Source organism: Lepus europaeus, chromosome 10 (assembly GCF_033115175.1).
Source record: "Lepus europaeus isolate LE1 chromosome 10, mLepTim1.pri, whole genome shotgun sequence".
Classification (NCBI taxonomy): Eukaryota; Metazoa; Chordata; class Mammalia; order Lagomorpha; family Leporidae; genus Lepus; species Lepus europaeus.
Window position 1 is genome coordinate 118307863 of NC_084836.1, and position 21483 is coordinate 118329345.

Genomic DNA, 21483 nt, shown 5'->3' on the forward strand with positions numbered 1-21483 from the left:
AGTTTTCCCTTAGATAATTCCCTGCTCTCCAGTGGGGTCATTTGATCTGTAGAATCTTTGCCACAAACATTGAAGAAGTCCCTTAATCTCTCGGTTTTCTCCTTCCCTTATCATCTCCTTTTCCCTTCTTTCTTTTCCTCTCTTCTCTCTGAAAAAGTTATTTGGGGGGCTGGTGTCATGATGTAGTAGGTAAAGCCGCCGGCATCCCATGTGGGCAGTGGTTCGAGTCCCAGCTGCTTCACTTCTGATCCAGCTCCCTGCTAATGCACCTAGGAAAGCAGTGGAAGATGGTCCAAGTGCTTGGGTCCCTGCATTCACATAGAAGACCCAGAGGAAGCTCCTGGCTACTGGCTTCAGCCTGGTCTAGCCCCTGCTATTGCAGCCATTTTGGGAGTAAACCAGTCTCCCTCTCTTCCTCTCTCCCTCTCTCTCTCTCTCTCTCTCTCTCTCTCTCTGTGTGTGTGTGTGTGTGTTTCCTTTCTCTGTAACTCTGCCTTTCAAATAAAATAAATTAAGATAAATTGTTTGGACATCATAAAAGCCAAGGAGACTGCAACCTATCACTGTGGCTGGTTTCTTACAAATGTCCAGGGGTCTTTTGCTCAAGCTAAAGAATTAGATTAGTTTTGAGGGAGACACAATTGAGGCTGGAGATGTAAATAATAAGCTCTGTGCCCTGAACACAGGTATTATTGATGATGACCATGACAGCTGAGTTACTCTAAGCACTTAATTGTGATGAACTGTGTGCTACACATGGATCTACAGGACCTCAGAGAGAAGATCTGACATGTTGGCATGAGTCCTTGCTCACCCACATATCAAGGCTGACCTTGGAAAATTTGCCTAGCTTTATTGATCACCGTAAAGCATTGTTGTGAACATTACCAGGAAGGACACATCAGTGAAGAGGAGATATTGAATTAGTGCCTATCGTGAGTTGCAAGTCAGGCACCGTGATGGGGACAGTGGAAAACCAAATTGAACATCTTTGGACCAGTTGGAGGTGGGGCAGGGGGAGGATCATGAGTGTCAATCAAATAACCATGCAAAGGTACACAAACTTGCAATTGTGAGTTATGAAGGAGAAGTCCATGATGGATGTCTGGCTGAGCCTGGAGCCAGTCTACCTCCATCGGCATCCTGGCTCCCCTGTGCTGTATTTGTCTTTTTTGTGCCTGAAGGACGAGCATGCCTATTGTACAGGTAGTGGTGAGGATTTGTGAATTCATACTCAGCAGGTGCTCAGAAGTGTCTGGGCTGGCAGAATAGTCCATAGGTATCAGTTATCATCGTCGTGGTTACGGTGGGGTTGATGTCAGGGTCTACTGTAGGTGACTTGCTCAGAGAGGGGAGTGGCAGCAGCCACCCCTTTCTCTGTCCCTATCTCTGCCCACATTTTGCCCATCTACCTGCTTTTGCTCCTAACAAAAACTACCCTTGGGCTGCTGTGGCATTTTTCGATGAATTCAGGAACTAGAACCTCTGAGGGTTTGTATCCCCAAGTGAAGCTGATGGGAAGGAGGGTGGAAGCCCCACTCCCTGGCCACAGAGGGAGCAAACTGGGCTGCAATGCACTGGTCAGCAAAGCAGACTTCAGGCCCCTGGGGGTTGGGCTGAGGCTGCAACTGCACCTGATAACAACAGCCTTGTGTTGCTCGGTGTTTTCCCTTCTCCATCTCTGTGCCCTCTCGGCTTCACGGGTCTCCCAAGAACCCAGGTACAGGGACAGCCTGTGGAATGCGGCTCCCCAGGAAGAGTTCCTCCAGAAAGCTAAAGCTGGGCTCCGAATGGTGGCTGAACAGGCAGAAAAGGTGCCAGAAGGAAGGGCTGCAGGTGCCCATGCTTCTGGGAGAACAGTGTCCCAGGAACAGAGGGACAGTGAGAAGCCATTGTGGCCAGAGTCCAGAGCACTGAGTGGATGCTGGAGCTGAGGTCTGGAGCTCGGTGGGGCCCCACTTTACATACGTGGTTCTTTGCATTAGAGCAACGGGAAGCCACAGACTAGGGACGAGACATGATCAGGTTTGGGTTTTGTGTTGAAGACAGATAGATGGAAGTAAGAGTTGGGGGATCAGTGATCCAGGCAAGAGGTTCTAATGGTTGCAGCCAGCATTGAGGGGTGGGTGTTGGAGCAGAATGAATTTACCTATAAAATATTTAAGCAGCCAAAACATGCAAAATTATTTTGCAATCCAGAGAATCATCTTTCAGTAAAATTGCCTTTCTAAAAACCTAGATGTTTGTGAGGGTAGATTTTTGATATGAGGTTGGTAAAGTGGCCATGGGAGAATATTTTCTCCTGCTAAGACCAAGTTTGAATTTTCAAAATTTTGTCATAACAATACAATAAAGAGAACAACTCTCTCAAATATTTAAAAACTTTTATTCTTACTTTCAGAGAATTCAAATATATATATAGATCAGATACAACAACTCATGTGGATTTATAATTCTAAAAATACTTTCACAGCAGAGAGAAAGAAAATACCTAGTGATATGCATGTATCTATTCACATATAAAGATAGAAATGTACATTTCTGAAATATTCCAAGAACATAACCTGAAAAGGGAAATCTTTATCAAATATCCAGAAATACATAGTCTGCTTTCAGGAAAAGTAGTAACAAAAAATGTACAAATGGTATGTAAACACAACATTTAAAGTCTTTTAGATGTATGCATTTTACATTTATAAAATCCCATTTTCCAAGGAACTCACAACATATGAAAGATAAAGTTAATCTCTAATGTATGCACACTTTACTTATGTCCCACTGACTGTCGGGAAACTAAGGCATGGAAAGTCACTTTCTGAAAGTCGTCATGAAATTTTTAAGCTCTGACTGAACTTCAGATCATTGCCCTGCACCACAGATCCTAAATCAGGTGTAGTTTGTACATAAACGACTGAAGCAAATGGCCAGTAGACCCACACACAACCCCGTACACACAAATACACAGTTTAGAAACTGTTGATTTATCCACACCCCCATGTCATAAAGGAAATACACGAACGATATAAAGAATTTCAGAGTCACTGGGAAAAATGATGCCATAGTAAACCATTAAAACATTCTTATGTTAGATGCTCCGACTCCCTTAAAGTGATTCTTAAAATGTGTATTTGATTGCTCTGTAACGTTTTATTTTGTGGAAAACACAAAATAAACCAGTTCCTGAGCAATCTGAGTGAGGATGGTGCTGACATTGGCTACATGTAAACCAGCGGTAGACCCCGGAGAGTCTCGTATTCCAACACTCAACGTACTTCCCTGGGTTGGTTATCATCTTAGAAAACACCGTCATCACAGACAGCACAGCTTCTCGAACAGCTGTGAAGAAGAGTAGAGAATGAACACCTGAGCTTGAATGTTGCGTGCTTTGGTTGTTGATGTTTGCTTTCCAGTAATGCAGAAGCCAAAGGCACCAAACTTGTGTGAGGTAACAATGCTGTTCTTGGTCTTGATGGGGAAAGGTCTGGAAAATAAGGCAAATCCAAATTATATAACAAAGAAGTATAATTAAATGAGAGGATGTTTTTAAAAATATTTGTTTATTTATTTGAAATGCAGAGTGACAGAGGGAGAGACAGAGATCATCCATCTAGAGAAGTGTGCCAGCCTCTGCTATTCGTACGTGAACACTACAACAGCAGCTGGCATTTACTGAACATTTACTGAATGCCAGGCTGTGGGCAAAGTCACTGGTATTCACATCAGTTCTATACCATAGATATTATTTTGGTCCCCATTTTACAAATGCAAAAAGTGGAGGCAGAGAAGTTAACTAACTTCACCCAGGGCTAGGGAGTCCAAACCCAAGTCTGGCCGACTTTCCAGCTTGGTTTACCCCTTGGTCACTCCCAGCACCTTGCAGGAGCTATGAATGCTGGCCAAGCTCACCTGAGGGGTCTTATCGCTGGCAGAAGGCGATGGGGAGCTCCCGGCCTGGCACCATGATGCCCAAGTGCAACCTCTCCACGGGCTCGTTGTCTGTGGCCACGATGGCGTATTTGCGGACAATCTGCAACACACACACACAGAATAGTGGAATTACCCTCTCTATTCTCCTGCTTTGTTGAAGAACACAGAAACAAATGCAGAAATCCAGGGAGGACTTTACCCAGCAAAGAGCCAAGTGGAGCTGGAGCTCAGCCAGCCTGCGGCCAATGCACATTCTTTTCCCAACCCCGAATGGAAGATGTGCAAACGGATTAATCTTCTTCCTGTCTTGAAGCCAGCGTTCAGGTCTGAACTGCTGTGAATCTTCAAAGTTGTCTTCATTGGACCCCAACACCTGGGTATTTAGCATCAACACTGTCTAAAAACACACAAACACGTAACATTTGAAATAAGCAGAAGAGAACATTTGAACACCAAAATTGACAGAGTGACACCCTTACATATGCAAAACTAACTCACAAATTTGTGGTGATGATGATTGTCAATATTCAGTGAGTGTTTACAACAATACCAGGTAATAAATAGGTAAAGAATGTTCACATCTTGCATCACAATCTCACAACAACCTCTTGGGGCCAGTACTGTGGTGTAGCGGGTAAAGCCACTGCCTGCAATGCCGGCATCCCATGTGGGGTTCAGTTCGAGTCCCGGCTGCTCTACTTCCGATCCAGCTTTCAGCTATGGCCTGGGAAAGCAGTAGAAGATGGCCCAAGTCCTTGGGCTCCTACATCCATATGGGAGACCTGGAAGAAGCTCTTGGCTCCTGGCTTCAGATCAGCTCAGCTCTGGCTATTGCAGCCACCTGGGAAGCAGCCCTCTCTCCCTCCCTCTCTCTGCCTCTGCCTCTCTGTAACTCTGCCTTTCAAATAAATAAATAAATCTTTAAAAGAAAGAAAGAAGAGGACAGAAAGAAAGAAAGGAAGAACCCCATGGAATAGATTCTATTATTCTCCCCATTCTGCGGCTGAGTAGTTGACGCTCACGGAGGTCAGGTAACTCCCTTGAGACTACAAATAAAGGTGGAACTGAATCTGAGTCTCTGTCCCCACAGCACCACAGCAGTTATTCCTAATCCTGTACTATGCACCTGGTCAACCTTGTACCACCACCTGTGCGTTTACAAAATGACTGCTCTCCTGGTGACCAGTTTTAGGGAGATGTGATAAGTATTTGGAAGGTATACCTCCAAGTTATATAAGCTACAGAATGTTCAAATTCTACTTACTCCTTTGGGTAAAGCATATTCACCCAGAACTGTTGCCTTGTCGAGCGTCCGAGTTGTGAATGGCACGGTCGGAGTCAACCTGAAACACAGAGCGTGCAGTAAAGGTGGGTGCGCCCCCGGTTCTGTGTCCAGGGTCAGCAGGAGAGCAGCTCGGGCTCCACCAGGGAGTGTTGCTCTCGCTCGCACTCCAGAGGGGAACGCGCTCACAGCTCTTCAGGAAGACCTGTCTGTTTGCCAACATGTGCATGTCTTGTTGCTTGTCTCTCTCTGACGATCAAGGTCAGTTCGAAGCTCTTACTCCTCAGTGCGTGTGCTTCCTGCTTTGCCGTGAAGGCTGATGACTTGTTCTCTGTCTCTGCTCTGTACCCTTCACGAAGCTAACACTGTTTCCTTCTAAGTCCAAGATGGGAGTTTTTTTTTTCTTTTTCTTTTTTCCAGAAAGGATATAGAAAGAATTTGCAAAGAGCATTTGGTAAGAGGCTCAAAAATAAAGATGTTTCTGTGTCTCCTTATATAACAATACAGGCCTCTCAATAAGCCTGCCTCTCGTGTCCATCATTCATGCCTTGATCTTAATTAGTGCTGATAGCATCCACTAGTAGTTTTACTGGGGGCCAGCATTGTGATGTAGCACCCCCGGCATCCCATACGGATGCCAGTTCGTGTCCCAGCTGCTCCACATCTGATCCAACTCCCTGCTAATGGCCAGAGAAAAGCAGCAGAAGCTGCCCCAAGTTCTTGGGCTACTGCTACCCACGTGAAGATCGAGATGAAGCTCCTGACTCCTGGCTTTGGCCTGGCCCAGACCTGGCCATTGTGGCCATGTGGGGAGTTAACAGGCAGACAGAAGATTCTCTCTCTCTTTCTCCCATTCTCTCTTTCTTTCGCTCTCTCTTCTTTCTCTCCCCCCCCCCATAACTCTGAATTTCAAATACATAAAAAGTATTTCTTAAAGAAAGAGTAGTTTTATGGATTTAAAGGGGAAGACACCAGCTTACCAAGACTCACTAGCGTTTGCCCAAGTATAGGAAATGAGTAATAGAAAAGGCTCTTGATTTCTCAGGGTGACAAACGTTTACTGTCAACAGGGGGAGCTGTGTACGAGTGGGGGAATCCTTGTGACACGTGTAGAAGGGCAGATTCCTGACACATTCATTCATGCTGCCGTCGGCATGCGTGTCGTCTTACCTCATCGATTCTTTGAGGCAGGCTTTTAAGTATGGCAGGTTGCTCAAATCCTCTGCCCGTGGCACCTGGTGTTCAGGCAATACACGCTGAATTTCCTTTAGAAGCTCCTGCTGGACTTGAGGGTGACGAGATAAGTTGTAGAGCACCCACATTAAGCTGTTTGCTGTCTGAAAGCCAAACGGACACAAAGCTGTTTCTGCAAATAAAGTGCCTTGCAGTACTGCTGTGTGCACAGAGGTGGCGCTCGGCAAACAGGCCGGTACTGCTGTGTGCACAGAGGTGGCGCTCTGCAAACAGGCCAGTGCTGTCTCTTCCCAGGCCCTTGGTAGCTGTGCCTTACACAAATGCAGTGACATGAAAAGTCACACTTGTTTTGCAAAATGTGTTGACTAAGGATGGCTACTGCTTGAGGGGCTGTTAACTAACATGCAACAGATAAAAACTGCATTAGGACATTTAAAATAGGGTTTGATGCAGTAATTGTTTGACCTCTGCTGAGCACAGGAAGACTGGTGAAACAGTGTAACACTGGGGATTCTCTCCGTGCCAGCTGCAAGGCTGGGATCATGTTTTATGGTTCTGCAGGCCGCTAGCCCTGGAGGAGACTGGGGGAAGGATATAGGAATCCTCTGGTTTTTTTCTTAGGACTGAGTGTGAATTTATAGGTTGCAACAGTGAAAAGTCTCATTAGAAACTTTCATTAAAAATGCTGTAAATGAGTGAAGTCCTTGGAGCATGGCTAATAAGAGAGTTTTAAAAAGTTGACAGTGCAAAGGAAATGCACAAGAAAACTTTTTTTTGCTTTTTTACCCATGCCCCAAAAAGTTACCACAAAATAAAAGGGCATTATCTACACTCGGGCTGAGGGACGTGCAGAAAGCCCTGGCAAGAGGCTGCTGACACCAGAGCAGGCAGTTCTAGCGTGGAGCTGAGCACTGAGGGCTGGGCAGTTCCTGACAGAGGCTCTCGCTGGGTCTTTGAAGTGGCCTCCTCCGTTTCCTCCCCAAGGCAAAGGGAAGAGGAAAAGTATTGATGGAAGCAGTTGGTGTGGTTTTCAGTTACATAATAGTCACCCCTCTCGTCATCCGTATTTGTTTTGGGCCCTTCCTAGCTATTGCAGCCATAGTGCCCTAAAACTGGCCACCGCGTCCTCCCGCTGCAGACAGGGAGACGCTGCCACTAAGCGCTTGTGCCACTCACACGGACGGGCAAAGTGCAGCGCCATCAGAGCCCATGGTTATTTCTTATTTTTGGAAGGAGATGCCTCCCAGGCAGCCTTCCCCATGTCCGAGGTGTGGCAGCTTCAGCCACAAATAAACCGTGGATGGCATTATTACCCGAGCCCACTTCGCAAAACAGGAAGAGGGTGGAGCCACCCAATTAGATGCACTTCCAGATTTCTCTGATTTTCCCAAGGCAACGTTTAGAATAGCCAGGATAAAACAGACACGGAGGAAGTTTATACCGTCTCAGCGAGCCCTGTACCACTGTGCCGCACAGAGCAACCCAAGGGCAGAGGATGGCTGAGGCTTGGACTCTAGGAAGACCATGGGGCTGGTCCGAGAGGCTGCGGCCTGGGAATATTCCCGGACACTAACTCTCCTGGCTTAGCCTCTGTGGTGGAGAGCCCCCTAACCTCCTTCTCCATGCTCCCTCCCACCAAGGTCATACTCCAGCCTCCAGCAGAGTCCACTTTTCAAATCAGAAACTGATCAGGTGACTCCCTCACTAAAAATGCTCCAACAGATCCCCATCATAGAGTAACAAAATCCAGATGCCTCACAGAGGCTCGCACGGCTGACCAACGTGGCTCATTGACTTCTGCAATCTCAACTCTGACCACATTTGCTAGCTCTCTGGATTCATGTCCCTTTCTGCCCCAGGGCCTTTGCACATGCTATTTTGCTACCCAGAGTGTTCTTGACCAAGTCTTGCTGTGATGGGCTCCTTCTCATCACTACAGAGTCAGTTCCAATATTACTCCCTCATAGGTCTCACATTACAGTTAGAAAAAGTAAGAATAACTGATTACTTTGATCATTCTAAGTGGTTCCATAGGAAAGTGACCTAAAATACACTGCTCTTATCAGCCCTCTAGAGTGTGAGGAGAGATGAGACCTTTGCTGTTCCCAGATGTAGAAAATTCTACATTTCCTTTAGACAAAAAAGCACTAAGAGAGGCCCGTGTGTGGCCCAGCAGGGGAAGCCACCTCCTGCAGTGGCAGCATCCCACAGGAGCACCAGTTCAAGTCTCAGCTGCTCCACTTCCAGTAGAGCTCCCTGCTAATGCACTGAGGAAGGCAGCAGCAGATGGCCCACGTGCTTGGGACCCTGTCACCCACATGGAAGACCTAGATGGAGTTCTAGGCTCCTGGCATCAGCCTGGCCCCATCTTGGCCATTGTGGAGTGAACCAGTGCATAGAAGATATTCTCTCTCTCTCTCTCTCTCTCAAGGTTTATTTATTCACTTGAAAGGCAGAGTGACAGAGAGGCAGAGGCAGAGAGAGAGAGAGGTCTTCCATCTGCTGGTACATTCCCCAGGTGGCTGCAATAGCTGGAGCTGGGCAAATCGGAAGCTCAGAAGCCAGGAGCCAGGTGCCTCCTCCCTGTCTCCCACATGGGTGTAGGAGCCCAAGGACTTGAGCCATATTCTACTGCTTTCTCAGGCCATAGCAGAGAGCTGGAGTGGAAGAGAAACAGCCCACACTTGAACTGGAGCCCATATGGGATGCTGGCACTGCAGGTGGCAGCTTTTCCTGCTACGCCACAACGCTGGCCCCAGCTATCTCTCCTTCTCTCTGTAACTCTGCCTTTCAAATAAATATTTTCTCTTTAAAAATGCACTATGGATGGTGGAAAGCAAGGAAAAGAAATGAGCCATTAGATGCCTCTAAAGACTATAAGATGTTTGAATTGCTGGACCTATGAGGAATATCCTTAGCACCACTCCAGTCGCAGTTCCAAGAAGTCAAGGTCAGGTGATGCCCTCAGGATACTTAGGTTGGATATGTCCTTGGAGTTTGCCTACATTGTCTACTAGAGATTATTAGCCACATCAGAGACAGAATTTGGTATTTAAAACCGGCTGCTCCATCTGAATTACCATCAGTCCCAAACTTATATTTACAGCTATAAGCAGGAAAAATGTTACTGGCCTGGAAGAGAGTATTCTAGTAGTTTTAGTACTAGCAGCCACAGTTAGGGAATTTGGGGTAACACATTCAGTGACCTGAAATACCCCCAGTTTTTACAAATGTAAATGATCTCGCTAGGGCAAGCACCATCCCTGCTGACAATTCCTGCATACGTGGCACGGATCAAATGCTGCTCTGGATTTCAGTCCTGCAATGTTCTCACACCTGTGTGTAAGTTCAAGTCTGTGCGTTGGGCAGAGCATAGCACCTACCAGGAGCCTCTTCCTTCTTGCTAAGCTGATGCTCACTTAACCCTAGAGGAAGAGTGAGTTGAATGACTGTGTGACCTTCACCATGAAAAGACGGGAGAGACTGTGAGCACCCTGCACTGTGGCCTCACTCACCGTCTCCACCGCGGCCAGCTGGAGCTCCGTGACGGCAGCATATAGCTCTTTCTTGGAAAGCTGACTGCGGTGGTAAATATCACAAAGGAAGTCTGCGCTGGGCTGCTGGGAATATTTCTCTAACCGGTTGTCGACGCAAGACTTGACTGTTAGGGAGGAGAGGAAAAGGGGAGGAGGGCATCAGTTGAAAAGTAGGGTGAAGAGAAGAATGAGAGGGATGCCAAGGCCAAGATCCTTGCAGCATCTCTAGGGACTTTGCAGGGACACTGATAGTTCCAGAACTAAGCTGATGCTGCTTTCTTGTTAAACTGGCAAGGGTTTGTGCATGCTCAAACTCTAACCTGCATCGGGATCACCAAGGCATCTGAGTCAGAGGCCTAGAGTGGGCCTGGAAATCTGCATCTCTACCAAGTTCCCAAGGGGTGCAGATGCTGCTGGTCTGCAGGCCGTGTTTGAGCAGCGAGATGATCTCAGGGTTTGAAAGAGACCAGCATGAGAGGGAGGTGGGATTTGCGCTCACTTCCAGGATTGAAACTTGGCTCCAGGAATCACCAAACACACACACACACACACACATACCCCATGTGTGCGTAAGCACAGTGCCCATGCATGTTGACAATACTGGTGTAAGTTTATAGCATCTATAAAGCACATTCTGGGCAGGTGGCTCCTTCCCTTCGGTCGATTATGCAAGCAGCCACCAGACTAGGAATACAGCTGCTGGTGCTGCTGCTGCATGGTATGGCATCAGAGTTTGAGGGCTGGGACCCTTCCTCCTGGCCTCAGCCCTGGCCTCGCCATCGTCTCACGTGTGACCTTACTTAATGTCACCTCGCAGATGGCTAATGAAAGGACCTACTGTATAGATCTGTAGTGCAGATTAAATGAATCTGTGTGAACAAAATCCCTCCATCGTGCAGCAGAAACAGCTCTGATGCACTGAGAAAGTATGATATTTTTATTATTTGTAGATTATCTATATTAGGTACTGAGGTAGGGACTATTATTATTGTTAGCCCATTTTAGAGACCAGGCAAGTGAGGATAAAAAACTGCCAGCACATTTGACCAAGCCACCATACCCATGAACTCAGGGGTGTTGACTTCAAAACTCTTGCTTTTTAAGCCATTCTTAGTTCCCAAAGGAGACTACAGAAGGCTGTCTCCTTCCTTTCCCTAGCACTCTACACAAGAGGGGTCCCAAACCCATTTGTGTGCAAAGCCTGAACTACCCAGGAGGAGCAACCCTATGGTAAGGCCAAGGCAGTGAGACCAAGAAGACCCTTGAAGACCGCGCCACAGCAGCTGGGAGGCAGGGCTGCAGGGGCTGTCTTGGCCCCAGGTGAAGACGGCCCCTTTACCTGATCTGAAAATGGTGTCCCAGGCCAGTGTGTGGGCCTGCCAGACCTTGGTGTTGAGGCTCTGGTGCAGCTCGACGGGCGTGACCATCATCCTTCCAAACGTGCTCATCATCTGTGGGAAACACCAACACCTCTTGCTTCCAGCCTCTCCTCTCATGTACGACTTCCATCCTGGAAGGACGGTATTCCACACCGCAGCCCCCTGTGCTTCCCCAAAGAGCAGAACTCAAAAGACAGCCCAGCCTGCTCCACGCTAGTCCTGCAGGCAGTGCCCACGTTCACCCAAAGTCATCTGCGGGATGATTTTCCAGTGGGTGTATTTAATAAAAGATGTTAGGTCTTAGGACTGAATCACCAAAAAATAAAATGAAATAATAAAAAAGGGAAGACTTTAACTTTTACATATACTTCCACTTCTAATAATTTCCAAGCCTCTGCTATTCCATCTATCATATCCACACACTTTCTAAACTACTCAAATATTTAAAATCTGTAAAACTTCAGGTGCTTCTTAAAAACACTGTTAATCAACTGACTTTCAATCACAATACCTATTTTAACCTTGCCTAAAGAAAGACATCATGGGTGTAACATGCTTATTTGTGATATGTGCATCTGCACACTTGCATAAATTAAAGTGCGTAACACACATCAAAGTGGACACTTGGCTACTGAAATAAGATATAGGCACACCACCCTCAGGAAGTGCTGTAAAGCATCACTCAGGAAAACCTGGTCTCCCAGTGGGGATGCTTACTGTTTTGATGGCCGCAATGAAGTTCAAAGCATCCTCCCTTGCATTCTTCTGAAGGAGCCCGAATCTCTTCTCATACAACACAAGGCAGATACCTGTTATTGAAGATAATCACCACTGTTACACAGTCACAGCGACACTGGAGTCTACGAGTAGCTGGTTAATAGACTGCACTCTGTGTCTTGTTAAAGGACAAGCAGAAGCCCAAGAACATGGGAAGAAAGACAGTCCATGGGAAGGGAACAGGATCCCTCGTTCTGGAAATATCTCCAGGTGCAGTGATCCCTCCCCTTGGACCTCCTGGCCAGAGGCACAGTGTTCTGGTGTAGTGAGCCAGGGGCTGTGTCCAAGGTGCAGCCGGTCAGGGCTGTGCTATGCCCATAGCTCAGCTGCATTATTGGAGAGGTGCGTTGGCTTCTGTTCCTGTTTTGACCAAAGAGAAGCCAGTTGGTGAGAGGAAGACATGGAAATGCAGGACTTAGGGAGTGAGTCCCCACAGTGTGCCATGTATTGGGCTAGCTGTTTTGATAGAAAGATTAGATAGATAGGTAGATGGATTTCCATTTCCTCATTTTGACATAAACTTTTAAAAACTAAAATCCTCAAGTCTTTATTTTGAAACTTTTGTCCTGCAGAAAAGACAGAACAGTATAATAAACCTCTGTCTTCTCTGTGCTCCACACTAAATGCAGAACGCAGTGGCCAGTAAGAGCGTGCGTACTGCCCTTTGTGTGTGTACCTGTCCATGTGTAGGTGTCTGTGTGTGCTGAGCATGTGGAGGCTCCGTCACCATGCACAAGGCTTCCCAGTTCAACACTTCGGCAGTAACCCCAAGAACAAAGGCCTTGCCCTGCAGGAGCATGGAGTCAGCAACACCCTAACGCTGGCCGTGCTGTACTGTGTCTACCTTGCACCCTCCTAAAAGCTTCCTTGTGGTCCTAGGAATGATCTCCTATAGCCATTCTCTTTTGAGAGCCAGGACCACCATCACCGCCTTTTGGCGGGTGGATAACCAGCTCTGCACTTGGAGACGGGGCCCCTGGACCCGCAGGGTAAATAACTGAGCTATGACGACGAAGCTGAGGCCTGAGAGACACCTGGGGCAGCACAGATCCTTAACTCTCCGGACTGCAGGTGACGCTCCCTCACCCAAAATGCACAAGTCCCGAAGTGTTTCTGATTTCAGATTTTTTGGAATTATGGGACATTTGCCTATGCCTAATGAGGTATCTTGAGGATGGGACTCAAGTCCAAACACAAAATTCATTTATGTTCCTCATACCCCTGCTGCCCAGAGCCTGAAGGTCATTTTATACCATATGTAGAATAATTTTTGTTGTGTGTCTGAAGGTTTCCCCTTGGGGTGCCAGTTGGATCTGGGAGCATTTCTGATTGTGGATTTTCGGACTAAGGATGCTGAACCTGCCCATCCATGTTCTGCAAACTCCAGTCTCCATACTCAACCTTTCCATGCTTCCTCCTGTTTGTAGTCACCAAAGCATGGTTCAGGTACCCCTGGGAGGAAGTAGGATAGCTCAAGGTGTTACATGAACTTTTAAAACACAGTTGCTGATGTTTACAGTAGCCTATTTATGGCAGTGGCTCTGACTTTGGATTTATGGACATGTTCTGAGTTCTCCTTCAAAGTAAACATAGAGCATCAGTGCAAATGGGAGGCAGCTCAGTCACCAGGTGGCATGCAGTTCCTCAGTGTATGGATTGTGGGAACTGACTGCTTACCGGGTGATCACTGTTTCACTGGCCCTCTTTGTAAATAAAACACTCAACAGCACAAACTTCTGCAGGGCATTTGGGGAGTCGCAGCCCCACAGTAGCAGCAGGACCGACCCACCCACACATTCCAGGGTTTTGGAAACACTAAGCTTGGGTGGGAGCAGCAGCCCAGGAGAGCTGTTTTCCCATTTGTGTGGAATTTGGGGGTGCCTATTTCAAATTAAATGCACGAAGTCACCACTGTGCAAATGCATTCGTTTGCATTCATTACATGGGAATGAATCTCTCCTGAAATACCTCATTTTGCTGGAGTTTATCATTGATCTCATGTAGAGCAGACACTGATAACGTCCTGCTCAATAGTCATTCTCTCTCCCATCTCTTCCCTAGAAGCAGCCAAGTTTTTTAGTGTGTCAGATAAAAAACTCACAGTTAAGACTCTGATGACACGCCTGTTGCCTGCTCTCCCAGCCTCCTTTGTAGCAGCCAGAGTAACTGCATGACCCAGTCTTGGTCACTGAAACCTACACAAAGTCCTCATTTTACTTTCCTGACAAAGGGAGACCAGGGCCTCTGGCTTAGCTCCTCCCCCTTTCCTCCATTTTGCCTAGAATGCAGGAGCAAGGCCAGGAGCAGGAGCTGCTGCCCGCCACCGTGCACCAAGGCTGAGTGAGCTGGAAGCTGGGAAGGGTTTGGGTGTGAGTGCATCCTGGAATGGCAGTTGTGGGCTGCCTTCCTCGAGAATCGCCTACTGCTAGACAACATCTCGTAAACCACCAGAGTCAAGTGTCCCTTGACTTGCAACCAAATGCATTCCTTGCTCCTTAATTAGTACTTTCATTGGAAAATTTCCAAAACATTCACTTTTTTTCTCCTCTGTAACTGGTTGCTCCATTGGTTCCTGTTTCTCTTAGCACCCTCTATGCTTTTTATTTGTGCAGACATTTCTAATGTGTTGAGACAGTTGGTCCACAAATATTAAAGGAAGTTGATCTGATGGGGGAGTCAGGTCACCACGAAAGGCTCCTTCTCCAGTCCCTCTCTTCAGCAGCCAAAATGATCCTTCCAGCAAAACTGACAAGGTCACTCCATGCTAAAAGCCCCCACCATAGCTCTGACCACTCAGGCTCAAACCCAAACTCTGGTCCTTGGTTTACAAGGCCTTCTATGAACTGGCTGCTCTGCTACTCCCTTCTTGTGTCCTTACCACACCATGGCTCCCCCTGTGATAAGGTTAGGAGTTCAAGTTCTCACTGGGACCTGGTGTCTGCCTCTCTCTTGACCTTGTCTTGTTTCATAGCCTCCTGTCCTTTGGCCCTTGCTCATCATGATCCACTCCCATCAGCAGCCCCTGTGTTACTCAGATGCAGCATTCCTGCTTCTTCTCTCCTGGGGGCCATTTGCACTTCCCATCTACACTGCCTGGAATGCCTGTTTCCAGTAACCCCCATGCCTTGCTCCTTCCCTAAGTCTCACCTCAAATATCTTCCTACCAGAGAGGATTTCTCTCGCCCAGGCACCTCTCTTTCTTGACTCCATTACTCTTTTGCTCCTTGACAGAGTGAGTAAAATATTTTACATATCCATTGTCACCCCTAGTATCTGGGCTCCAGGAGGGCAAGCATGTTGCCTGTTTCATTCATTGCTGTGTCCCTGGCACCTAGTGTAGGTACTGTAGGTGTTCAACGACTTCAGAAACACCCTTGTGCAAGGCGTAAATGAAGTGGCTAAAAGAAGCATGAAAAGGTCCCTACCACCAATAGAGTAATTACCAACAGCTGCCTTTTATCCCCTTAGTCGCTTACAAAATCAAATGAACCCCGCGAGAAAACAACTTACTTTCAAATGACCACTTGTTCAGTTCACCGTAGAGGTCTCCAATGTGGCCTCTTTCATCACAGAGTTCATCTATTCTACCCATAAAATCAGCCAGGACCTTGAAAGAAACCAAACGCAAAGGATACATTTGAATGCCATTGAAGGAAAACAAAAGTTTCAAGCTCAGTGTGTGAACTCCAGGTTTTGCTACATTGTATATTCTTGGCCTATAATATGATTCCTTCTGACCTCACATTATTTAATCAGGCATTCTTCTGGGAACCCACCTTGTCCTCTAACAGCCTGGTCTGGGGTTATTTCCCGAGTTCTTTCTGAAGCCACCCTGAAGCTTAGGTTTCAGCTTTCCATCTAAAAATGCTTCTGGCAACTCAAGAAACAGAAAACGTTTCTTCTACTCAGAATGGGGAAACAAACCACAAGGTAGGACTCAGCCAAGTGTCTGGGTGGGCGCAACCGCTCAGGCTTGAGAGGCCACAGCCATCCTGAGTTTTGCACTCCCATGTTAGGGCCAGCAAGCATCTCTTTATTCTCTGATTGCTGGGCTAAGCATAACCTGGTGGCGGGAGGTTTGCAAACTCTGGATGCAGCCCCCTCACTGCCCAGCTCTGGGACCTCGGGACAGTCACAGGTCACAGGTCTTCAGATGCTGGTTTCAGAAACCAGGCTTTTAGATGAATAGCATTACTTTTTCTTTTCTTTCTTTCTTTCTTTTTTTTTTTTTGACAGGCAGAGTTAGACAATGAGAGAGAGAGAGAGACAGAGAGAAAGGCCTTCCTTTTTCCATTGGTTCATCCCCCAAGTGGCCACTATGGCCGGCGCATTGCGGCTGGCACGATGTGCCGATCCGAAGCCAGGAGCCAGGTACTTCCTCCTGGTCTCCCATGCGGGTGCAGGGCCCAAGGACCTGGGCCATCCTCCACTGCACTCCCAGGCCACAGCAGAGAGCTGGCCTGGAAGAGGAGCAACCAGGACAGAATCCGGTGCCCTACCAGGACTAGAACCCAGTGTGCCAGCACCGCAGGCAGAGGATTAGCCTAGTGAGCCACGGTGCTGGCCTAGATGAATAGCATTTCACATTTAATGAAGAACCAAGTGATTTACTAAATGCCTTCTTCTAGCTGATCCTCACAACAGCCCTGTGTGGTAGTAGGTACAGTCACTCTTCCCATTTCTGTAACAAACCAGAAAGCCGAGCCTTTGGACGCTCAGTCACTTGCCGGTGGACTTACGGCTGATGAGTTGCTATGCTGAACCCTGGAAACCAGCTGTGTGTGACTATAAAGCCTGCACCAGGAACCAATAGGCATGGTTAGCTTGCCCATTTAGTGTGTGAAAAAGTGCTTTGAGTTTGTAAGCATGAAGAAATCAAGAGATTTCACATGAACCTATAGATTTCCTTCTGCTCATCAGAAAATAATACTAATTGCATGGTTGCTCCAGGGTGACACTGGGTCTTCATCCCCATGTGGCAGTAATTTGCTGGAACTGGAAGGACATGCATGACTCTGTTTGCTAAAACCCTTGCTGGGCCTGTCTTATTCTTGTATATTAATTACATGAATGCTGGAAGCTTCCGAGTTGGTAAGCCTTCACCTGTACAACCCTATCTGGGACCAAGTTCAGTTCAAAATAAGCATCCAAAGTGAACAGGAGCAGAAAGAGATAGCCATATGCATAAAGCCCCATTTAGCCCTCTGTTGGCTAAAGGATAATGTCCTAGTACCTGAGCCCGGCATAGAAACACTGTTAAGACTTGCTCTGGTTCAGAGAAACCCTCACGTCAGCCCACTGAATGTCCAGTTCTCAGCACACTGAGTCATCTCATGCCTCAGTGGGGTCAGCAGACTATTGGCCTGAATGCTTCTCTTCACCTTCTGTTCCTTGCAGACGCCTATCATCCTGCAAAACCCAGCTCAGATGTCCCTAAGAACTTTAGAAGCGTTTTCTCATTAAATCCTCATAGCAAACCTGTGGGGTAGAAACTGTTACCCCCATTTTGTAGACTGGGAAACTGAGGCTTAGGAAAGGTAACTGAAGCATGGTCAGGTATCAGATGGGTGGAAGGCAGGGACTTAAATTCAAGACTGTAGAATACCACTATCTGTACTCTTAACTGCTTCCTCATTGTGATATTGCTTTAAAGAAGGGTAAAGAGAGAGGAATAAGGATTTGGGAGGGGGAGGCTACAGAGAGGGCTAGAAAGAGAAGACCTCTGCATCATCCAGTTGGCATGCTTTTCCCTGTGCTCTGTAGGTGAGCCTTGAAGCCCCGCGGACATCCCTCTGTCCCCAAGAGTCCCAGGAGAGCCGGCGCCGGTCTGCCAACCTCATTGATTTTGGTGTCCAGCTTCGTGATTTCCGCTGGTTTCATTAGTTTCTTTTGAAAGGCACTCCGGACTCTCTGCCAGTCTTTTCCTTCCCTGGGAGAGAAGCAGGATTTCATTTAGAGCAGATCGCAAAGGAAAGGGGGCGTGAGGATACCTCCTGCTGCAACTTCCCAAACCGTTCAATGAAATGAACGCTGCGAATCAGGCCAGGAAACATCCAGGGGGTGTTCGCATTAGCATATCGCAGGCTGCTTTGGCCAGAGAATAAAAAAAGCACCTTTCCTTCCAGCTACAGACTGCACCAGAAAGGTGGAGTTCAGGACGGTGAAGGGGCCTTAGTAGGGCTAGGACTGGGGGATCTGGGGCCTTAATTCCCACCAAAGGGAGCAGGCACACAAGCAGGCCCTCAGCAAACCATTGGGATTTGATCCAGGAAAAAACTTGACTTCTTTCAATTGATGGACTTGGGTCTCCCATTCCCCAAACACCCCAAATTTAGAATTTTTCCACGATCTCCGAAGGACCACAGTCAGAGCCTGCCCCGGCTAGTAAAAAGCCTGCTGCCTTGACGCACCCTTGTACAGGTGCTCCTACTGACCAAACAGCTTGTGGTGTTCCTGCCTTAGTGAGATTTTTAGTTCTAGTAATTCTGCCCCCCTCCCCCCCACATACAGCCACTAGGTATTGCAATTTGGGGATTTTAAAGAAAGAGCACCTACTTGTTAAATGCTGGCAATTAAAAACCAGAGGAGTCACATTACACAGAGCATTCTTCTACCTAAACCTTCTTCTACCTGACACCCCTCCTCATCCCACCTTTGCAGATAATCCTAGGTAGTGACACCTCATCCTCTACAGAAAGCAAGAGCAGTGCCCAGAGCGGAGGAGGTAAAGTTTCAGTTTTCAGCAGACACGAGGGGATCATTTTGTTTGTAGAGGGCTTTGCCTGGCATGCTGAGAACCTCATCCCTCCCAAGAATCTGACCGTGACAGTTCGACTAATCTTGCTTTGGTATCTCTGATGGAAAGTAAGCCCCTTCCCAGCTGCCCGAGAGAGCGCAGGTGCCGGGACGCTCTGCTGGAGTTCAGGATGGCACCTGCTCCGGGAATTCAGCCCCTCCTAAGTAGGGTCGGACCCCAGGGGCCCCTCGCTCTGGCCTTTCCCCCAAATTCCCGGCCCCAGTGCCGCCCGCCGGACTCACAGGATCAGCAGCCCGTAGCCTTCCTTGCGGTAGTCGCGATAGGCCTTCCAGGGTTTGATCTCCAGCCGCTGCGGGTAGGCACTCTCGGTGCGGTACAGCGCTTCCAGCAGGCCTGGCGAGCCCAAGTGCACGGAGTCGAAGGAGCCCAGCTTCATGCGGAAGATCTCGCCGTACTTCCTGTGGTACCCGGCCTGCAGCGGACCGGCGCGGGGAGTCAGCGCGCATCCGCGGAGGAGCCGGGAGCGCAGCCTCCTCCCTCCGCCCCTGGGGTCCTGGGGACACCTGTGCGCCGGGGAGAGGGAGTGGGCGCGAGGCCGGGGAGGGGGGGGGGTGTTTACCAGGGTGTCGTGCTGTTTCTTGAGCCCCCCTTTCCAGAGAATCTCCAGCAGGCTGCCCAGCAGTGGCCAGTTGGTGGGGCCAGGCAGGGCGGCCGCGTCCTGCGTCTCGCCACGTGCGCCCAGCGGGCAGAGGGGCACCTCGGGCGGCTCCGGGGGCCCGCACGCTGCGGATGTCACGCTTCTGGGGGGCTGCCCGAGGCCGCTCAGCTGCCGCAGGAAGGCGGCCAGGGAGCGGCTGTTGCCGATGGGGGAGCTCATGGCAGGGCGGGAAACCGGACGCGTGGAAGGCGAAATACGGGGGGCGCTGGCGGGATTTGGGGTCTGGACAAATCTGGGAAGGAGAGGCAAAGAGAGCCAGCGGGTGTGACGGAGGGGACAGAGGAGGGACGCGGGGCAGGAAGGACTTCGGCGAGGATGCTCGGCAGCGCTGCGCTGTGCGGCTGCCTCGGGCGCAGGTGCCCGCCTGGGCGGCTTCAGGGCCTGGAGGAGCGCAGCCCGGGTTTGGTGCCTCTCGGAAGAGCAGGGGGAGGACTGTGGGTCTGCCGGGGACTCTGCAAGTCTGACTTCTAGGATGTGACGGGGCGGTGGCCAGCAGGGTGGAGGCGATGCTGCTGGTGCCGCCGTCGCCTGCCGTCGCTCTCCGTGCGCCCATGCCCGGGGACCTAGTATTTATGGAGCCAGGGCAGCCCTGGGTGGCCAATAGACGTGCCGCAGGGGGCGGAGTGGGCCTGGGCTGGCCAAGCCCCGAGGGACGCGGGACCCGGGGGAGGGGATGGGGGCGGAAAGCGCGTGGAGTCAGCGAGGTGAGGGAGGGCACCCAGGCCTCGGGTGACCGGTGCGCTGCTGCCTGAGCGGGAACTGCGGGCTCCGCCCCGGAGATGAAGCCCCAGGGAGGCACGCGGAGCCGGAGTTCACCGGGTGCGCGCCGAGCGCGTCTCCCCGCCCTCGCCCGGCGGGCAGGAGCGGGTCCGGGCTGCAGCCCGGCGCTTACACAACCGCGACGCCGGGCGGGCGAGGTCCCCGAGTGCGGCCCGCCGGGGAAGGAGGGCTGCGCCTGCCAGGGGCGCGCTCCTGCCGCGGAGCAAGGTTTCCCCGCCTGCGCTAAGCTTCCTTCGGAGGAAGCTTGGCCCCTGAGCTTCCCGCGGTGGGGGGACTTGACGCTTAGTAAAATGCCTGCGTAGAGGGGATTTCCTCCTCGAGGGTGAGCAAGAACGAGAGGAGCCCATGGAGCTCGCAGACTTTCCTCCAGGCTGCTCCGGTTTAGGTTGCCAAAAGGGTTGAACGGATTAATGCGGGACCGCGCCTACAAACGCCACTTGCCCTAACGACACTCAGTACAGAAGAGGTGCTGCGGTTGTCCCTGTGAGAGTGCGGGCTTGCCATGGCGATGCCAAAATTCACCAGGGGAAATTCACCAAGGGAGACCTGCCCATCGCACCCCTCTGCTTGTATCCCTGCCACTCTGGGCAAATGGTGGCTCTTCAACCATTCCTACCCCACCCCCTCCAAAGCCTACCCTAAGCTAGCACGAGGGCGCACACAAGTTTCTAGTCATGGTGGCCGCCATGAGTAGAACCCACTTTCCCGATTCAGGAGGGGAAGGGGGAGACCTTTGTTGACTGTCTTAGATGTCTCTGAGTCTTTCATGCTGATGCAACACAGAGTTCCAGCAGCCAGGGAGGAGGAGAGGGCCTTCTGTCTCCTGCTTTTCTCTCACCTGACTGGCTCGTCTGGACCCTGGGGTTGGCAGCTCCTTTCCTGCTACAGCTCTTGTCAACATTTAGTTTGGTTCTTGAAAACCTTTTGCAGTCCAACATGCACTTGAACACTACTATTTCAGATTTTTCTTGAAAGCTTAATGACTGTTTATGTGAATAAAAATAATAGCTGGTCATTTATTTGCCATAGTATATTACAAAATGTATCATACCTATTTCATGTGCACTATAAAATGTATAGTCTGTGGTAAATACCATAGATTATTTACCATATATACTATAGATTGTATGTTA

The 21483-nt window shown here is 49.2% G+C and overlaps 1 protein-coding gene across 1 annotated transcript; it reads right to left on the bottom strand.

Moving 5' to 3' along the window:
* Window positions 1-2678: 2678 nt before the first annotated feature.
* Window positions 2679-20098, bottom strand: LOC133769146 (1,25-dihydroxyvitamin D(3) 24-hydroxylase, mitochondrial). The gene is made up of 12 exons (XM_062204387.1): window positions 19472-20098; window positions 19134-19324; window positions 17931-18024; window positions 15606-15702; window positions 12036-12127; window positions 11279-11390; window positions 9919-10064; window positions 6380-6546; window positions 5192-5270; window positions 4127-4324; window positions 3907-4027; window positions 2679-3481 (listed from the first exon to the last, which is right to left on the bottom strand). The coding sequence occupies exons 1-11, from the start codon at window positions 19727-19729 to the stop codon at window positions 3917-3919; spliced, it is 1545 nt and encodes a 514-aa protein (XP_062060371.1). The 5' UTR covers window positions 19730-20098; the 3' UTR covers window positions 2679-3481; window positions 3907-3916.
* Window positions 20099-21483: the final 1385 nt, after the last annotated feature.

Bases quoted from the DNA above. Each gene is read 5' to 3' on its own strand.
- LOC133769146 (XM_062204387.1), bottom strand. From the start codon at position 19,729: ATGAGCTCCCCCATCGGCAACAGCCGCTCCCTGGCCGCCTTCCTGCGG. The intron at 15,703-17,930 runs GTTGGCAGACCG...GTTTCTTTCAAG, and splicing joins TGGACACCAAAATCAATGAG to GTCCTGGCTGATTTTATGGG. The intron at 4,028-4,126 runs GTAAAGTCCTCC...TGTGTGTTGCAG, and splicing joins TCCACTTGGCTCTTTGCTGG to ATTGTCCGCAAATACGCCAT.